Source organism: Parasteatoda tepidariorum, unplaced genomic scaffold (assembly GCF_043381705.1).
Source record: "Parasteatoda tepidariorum isolate YZ-2023 unplaced genomic scaffold, CAS_Ptep_4.0 HiC_scaffold_459, whole genome shotgun sequence".
NCBI lineage: Eukaryota > Metazoa > Arthropoda > Arachnida > Araneae > Theridiidae > Parasteatoda > Parasteatoda tepidariorum.
The window spans coordinates 1-6,921 of record NW_027261774.1 but is presented as its reverse complement, the minus strand read 5'-3'; the positions used below and the strand labels follow the sequence as shown (position 1 = coordinate 6,921).

The 6,921-nt window shown below is 34.4% G+C and overlaps 1 protein-coding gene across 1 annotated transcript; it reads right to left on the bottom strand.

Annotated features, from left to right (window-relative positions):
• Positions 1-491: 491 nt before the first annotated feature.
• Positions 492-5,998, bottom strand: LOC107449926 (long-chain fatty acid transport protein 1; the record flags this gene model as incomplete). Its single annotated transcript, XM_016065608.3, is given in 4 exon segments — positions 492-702; positions 1,872-2,018; positions 3,438-3,602; positions 5,861-5,998. Coding segments are annotated over 4 exon segments (608 nt in total), but the record flags the coding sequence as incomplete, so codon positions are not given.
• Between the last annotated feature and the right edge of the window lie 923 nt (positions 5,999-6,921).

Below are 6,921 nucleotides of genomic sequence, written 5' to 3'. Positions count from 1 at the left end.
TATATATAATATTCCGACACCTGCAGATAATTATGGGGTTAAACTCAGGTAGGAACTTCCGAGGATGGATAGTGATGTAGCCCTTGTAGGTACTTTATTTACGTCGCACTACAGCTGCATAATGGGCTATTGGTGCCGGTCTGGGAAACATCCCCCTGAGGATGATCCAAAGGCATGTCGTCGCAATTTTGATCCTCTGAAGAGGGGATAGTCCCCCTGCTTTTGTAGCCAGATGACGTGCGCGCGAAGCCGGTACTTTACGGTAGAGCTGTTAAACGAGGACCGATACCGAGCACCCACGGTCCCTAAGCAGGCTAATTCAAAGTGGTCACCCACCCACTCATTGACAGCAGCCAGTGATGCTTAACTTCGGCGTTCCAGTTTACGATCAGTCCACTGAGGGACGCCCTACCCTAACAATCTGTCAACCAATAGAAACGAAGTTTTAAAAAATGTGTCATCCAATTGAAGTTAAAGTAGACAAACAAAAGTTATATAAAAAAAATGTTTATTGATTTGATGCCAGAGGGAAGATTACAAATTATCACAGTCTGACTCTCCCACTAATGATGTCTTCGTGCCTATCTCTGGTGAGAGGAACATAAGACTTTTGTTTATGATCGATGAAGTACAACGCATCTGATACATTCTCTGGATTGTAACCTTCCTTTTGCAAAGATACTTTCCTCAGCTTATAGGTACCTGGTTTTAAGAAGAAAAACAAATTATTAAAGTAAAACAAGTTCAAATAGATAGTCATTAAATATTGCTGTTGTTGGCGGTGCAATTAAGGCAAGGGGTGCTATTTTCTTACTTTCCATTGGCGTCATATATGGCCAAGGGTTCGACTTCTATCACACCTAATAAAAGGCCGGGGTAGTCTGGTTGGTAGGGCACTGGGCTCGTGTCCAAGAGTTCTTGGGTTCGATCCCCGCCGGCCAAAGACTCCCAGTGTAGTAAATGGTGACTGATACACGTTAAATATGTCGAGTCGCAAAGTTCTCCATGTTCCCATAACAAATCAGTACATCTAGGGGTACTAATCCATGAAGTTTCCTTGTCTTCTGGATTGGTTCAAAATGACAAGGCTACGAAGTTGAACATTAATAGTCGTAAACCTAAAATTGGGTCGGCTGTTCAAAGACGGATATAATATAATATAATATACGTCATACTCTTTTAATAGGGCGGACCCATTCATACATCGTAATTTTGACCTGAACCAGAGAGTGATTCATCTCCAATGCAGTACCCCTAGAGCTATAATCTGTTTGCGAACATGGAGGACTTTGTGACCCGATAGATTTAACTTGCACCATTTATTAGAAGGGGTCGGCTGGATTCGAACTACCGTTCACACGAACGTCAGCTTCACTAAATAATAATAATTTAAATGAAGGTGAATTTGAATTAAAAATATGCTTAACAGAATCGAATAGAAATTAAGTACTATAAAGTACTTTTATACAGTTGACATGACATATATTTATAAATTAAAATTTAACTATCTTTATTACACAAATAAAAACATGCTGAAAAGGCCATTTGTTTCAATAGACATTTAGCAGTACGTAAGAGAACAAAAAAATCATGCCATCTCGCACTCGATTGTAAACAACCTATCTGAAGTATGCCAAATTTGGTGCTTTCGGCAGGGAAAACAATTCACAAATGATGAGAATGCGTGACGATTTAGTTATGGGAGTTTAGATAAGACAACTCTTTTTAAGATGTATACGAACGCTTATAACTTGGTGTTAATTTGCTATAGAGCGTTTCTTAACACAATCCTCTGGATTTTTCAAAATTCGAAGAGATACTACGCAGCAGTTTTTTAGTTTCATAGAAAGAAAAGAAAATCTAATGCTTACCAGTTAATTCTAAATCGTCACATACCCGGATGAACATAGGTAAGGCATATGACGGTAGTTTCTTCTTCAAATTTAGGTATAAATCACTGCAATTGATATCGTTGGCTTTCATTTGGACAGCAGCCATTCCCGCTCTGCCATCATTGTCTGCAAATACAACGTATATACATATATGTAAATACAACTGAGGTATCTTTAATACAACTCTCATACTTCATTAAAAACTTCAGTAAATGTGATTACACCTTTGTAAAAGTATTTTAAATTATTGCACATGATACAGCCTTTTAACAAGTACCATTTACATCTCAAAAAGGCAATTTGCCCCTATGTTACCGAGAATGATCGAAATCAAGACGAATGTCGACTTTAATCGGTGAATGTCAACAATCACACCGTCGGTTTGGTGAATATCCGAAATATTTGTTATATCCGATTAGATATTAGTACTTAATTCGCTGATATTATTTTATTTATTCGCTATTTAAATATCTTGGGATAGTTTGGGAGAAATATCAGTGCTCGGAGAACCGGTTAAATGCATATTGGGCAGTGGCACTTGACCGATGTAGGACATACTGGGCAAATGCACACATGGCAGTGGCACTAAGCCTCAAAAAAAGTGCAGGGTATACCGGGCAAGTGAATATCGGGTAGTGGCACTTAACTAGACCTAGTATATATTTCGGACGATCACCAGAGCGGTTCCACATTGTGTACTGATCATAAGGACAAGGTTCCCAGTAGAACACCGAAGTCAAGCATCACTGATTGCTGTCAGTAAGCGGGTGGGTGATCACTTTGGTCAGCGTGCGTAGGGACTGAGGGTGCGCGGTATCGGTCCTCGTTAAACTGTTTTACAGTAAAGTGCTCGACTTTACGCTAAGGTTGTCGGGTTACCAAGGCAGGGAAGCCATTCCCTCTGCAGAGGATCAAAATTGAGATGGCACGTCTTCGGATCATCCTCATTTAATTTATTATTGCAGTTCTCTTCACATATAAATAATACGGTATATTACGAGTAGTAAATATGCAAGAATTGTAAGTTTATTGGTAGTTAAAAATCATTAGCTTCCCTGTATTGCTGCAATTTTTTAACGGTAAAACATTTCTCTACTATTTAAATGAGCCTCAAAAATATATTGTATTTCATTACTGAGAATTGCTTATGCAAAAAATGGAATAATTGAAGATATTTTTAATAATTTCTTGTATAAATACAGAAAAGATGGGGAAAAGGAACATCATTTCACCGCTTTGCTTAAAGAGTTATGTGCGAACGACCACAGGCTATGTTTTTTTTCTCATACAGATTTCTCGTGAAATAAATAGTAGAACAAGTTGAAAGCATGTGTTTTGGAGCACATGGGTGTGCAGTTTCGGCCAGAACAGTTGTAATGGGGTGATGTTTAACAAGCAAATTCTTAATCGCGATTTTCGTATATTTTAGTAGTTCTGTAGCTGGTGCAACAGTTAGTTTTGATCGATAATTGGTGACCCAGGCGCATTGCGTTTTTCTCTTAAAGTACGCTGAAATTTCATGGATAAAAAAAAAATTGAACTCACTTGGAATTTCGACACCGTAAACGACGCAGGCTGAATGGTTTAAAACTTTGCTCACAATGTTTTCGACTTCTCCGGTTGATACGTTTTCACCTTTCCATCGGAATGTATCACCACTACGATCGATGAAATACAGGTAACCTTCCTCATCCATCACCAGTATGTCACCTGAACAGTAAACAAATATTTAACCATCATTCCAAAAAATTAGAACATTGATATAATTATTTAGATATAACTATGTTTTTTCATTAATTTCTCAATTGTATTTATTAAATTTGCATAGTAAATCGTAAAAACTGCGGGGTAATACCTATCCGAATCAGCGCTGAAAAATTTCGAAGCAAGGTATTTAAATCTAAACTTTATTAATTGAAAAAGCTAACAGCAATCTCAGGTGCATTTATTTAATTTATGAATAATTTTCTCCCATCTTCCGTCCAAAGTTTCGACCCCTTAATGTTAATTTTACTTTTTGCATACTTCTCCATATCTCGAAAATTTTTTAAGAGAATTGAAAATCGTCAGGAAGGTTCTGGGTTCGAATCCCGGGCAAGGCATGGATGTTCTTTCCTTCTCTGTCCCCTACTGTGGGAGCAACGTTGGCTCACCTAATATGGTGCCCCTGAAAGAGTGGCCAACAAAGCTGCCCTAGGTCATTATCCGGGTGGGCATTGGAAAAAAAAATTATGAAGGCGCCAAAGCGCTATTTACGCATTTTCGCGAGTGCTGCCTATCAACGGTATAGTCCCAAAGTTTCACATTTGTATATCTTAAATATTAAAAAAAAAAAAAAAAAAACATGATCGTTAATTGAAATAAAAAATATTAAAACATTTGTAAATTATAATTATTTTGCGTTGTAGTATCTTTGGATAAACAAATTTAACAGTTGGGAGCGAAAAGTTGTAGATTCACTTAAAAAGCTCTAGAAATTGGATGAATTACACAAAAAGTGAAATTAACATTAAAAAAGCTCTCCTGACAAAATGGTTGAATACACAATCATATTCTTTGATAAAAATCAGGTAAAAAAAAAATCGATTTGAAGAAAAATAATTGAAAACACAGTTGAAAATACAATTAAATATTTAATCCATATTTTATTGGTTCGTGGGTTCGCTTTTTTATCAAATTTTGTTAGACATTAAACGAAAGATATGGAATATCCTTTTCGTAATATAACTTTTTAGACCACCGAACATTTTCTCCACATGATTCGAAAGTGATACACCCTACTTTTTCTCGTTTTAGGCGAAATAGAACTCCACCACCCCCCCTTTTGATCTACTTGAGGGAAGAAATTTTTACATTTATTATGTTATTTAATAAATTTCAATCTAATATTTTTATTTATTCGAGCTTCTCCATTCTATAATCAAAGTTATATAATTCTTTATGATCCTTAATAAAACTATAAAATTTAAAAAAAGGACACGGAATTTTTAAAAGTCTGAAAATATTTCTTGTACTTTAAATGCATGAATACTGTTTTCGGGATAATAAAATCTATTACAAGAAAGAAAAGCATTTAAATCTAAAAAAAAAATAATAATCACAAGATACGATTTCGTTACTTTGTTCAGATTGAACTAAAACTCTTATAATAAAAAGCAAATCTTTTAATAAAATTTTCTAGTTTAATTTTAGATGTACAAGGTTTTATTACAATTATATACACAGATTTAAACAATTATCGTCACTTTTTACCGAACACTAAATTAAATAATAAAAAGAGAATTTTTCTCTCTCAATTGAGACGGTCCGTTCATCATCCATCGTCTGACCAGACTGCCTGTCTCTGTCCAGTCTTCCTCCCCTTTCACACGTGCATCGAGTTCTCAGAATCTCGAGGGAGACACCGGATGCCAGAGAGGAATAAACTCGGGGGTCAGCTGTCCATGATGTTACAATAGGAAAATAATCACAAGATATCACAAAATATTCCAAAAATTTACGTAGAAATGTCGGACATCAGCAAATTTTTTCACATTTCAATCACAACACGTATCACAACAAGTATTTAAACTTTAAAAAATGCTGCAAAAATGACAAAAATTAGAAAATGATTTTTAAACTTTGCAAACTCAAAGTCTGCTCTATACACTTTAAATTGTACAAGCAAAAAGTTAAACTGTAAAAAAACAATGGAAAAAAATCGAAATTAAGAAGAAAAGTTGGGAAACAAATAAAAAAAAAAAAAAAAAAAAAAAAAAAAAAAAATTAACGGAGAAGTGTCAACAAATATAAAACACTTTTTACACTTCGAACATTCGAAAATTGTGTTCCAGCCACTGGAATGGAAAAAAAATTAATATCATAAAAATTTTTCCATGTATGAAATGGATGAAAAGCTAATTTTCAAATCCACCTAAGCATTTATTTATTAATTGTTTTAAAAAATTAAAAAAAAAATTGATATTTACCTGATCTGACCGCCATATCTCCACGCGTAAAACAATTGGTTATAATTTTTTTATTGGACTCCGCCTTGTTTGCATAACCATCAAAAGCATTCAAGGGATTGTGTTTCACAATCTTCCCAACTATTTCACCATGCTCTCCTAGAATACGTATTGACCAATCAAAGTATGAAATTGATTTAAAAATAAATTTTAAGATAAAAACTTTAAAACAATAAGCAAAAATGGAAAAGTGCTAAAAGCAACTAAAATCAAATTTGTTTCCTGTAAGCAATTAAATAAAAAAGTGAGAAATTAAAAAAAAACAAAAAAAAAACGAAGTTTAAAAGATACGTATTTCAGCAAAAACAGCACTTCGTCATTTCTTACATGTGATTTTGAAAATTTATTTACAAGTATACCACGCAATAATTTAAATAATATTTCGTTAGAAATTTTTGATGTGTATTTGATATATATTTGATAATATATACTACTAGTTTTTCTTCTTCTTTTTTTTGCCAAAATGAAATAAAAGGAATTAAAGGCCGGGATTGCCTGGTCGGTAGTGCCCTGGGCTCATGTCGGAGGGTTCTTGGGGTTCGACCCCGTCGGCCGTAGACTCCCCGTGTAGTAAATGGTGACTGATGCACGTTATATCCAGGGCCAGATTAAGAACCTAAGAGGCCCTAAGCACTTAAAAATTTTTGATGTTCCTTAAATGTAATTAAAAACATCAATACGAATATAAAATCTTTTTGAAGAAAAAAAAATAATAAATTTATATCACCGTCAAATTTAAAGCTTCGTGCCGAGAATCTGATGGAAATCAAAATTTTTAAATTAATTCTTTGAAGGGTTATTACTTGTGTTGGTCATTATTAGCAAAAGATAATTTAGAAGCGACGCAGTGATTTCGAATTCGAATCGTAACATAAAAAATTTTACAACAAACGCTGCTTGAGAATCTGGACAGTTGCGTTGAAGTTGCCATTAGAGTATTGTTCTTTTGCCAAATGTTACGAAGTATAAAGTAAGCAAGTTCAAATTTTTTTCTTTTTTTTCTGATCTCCTTCTTTAAATTG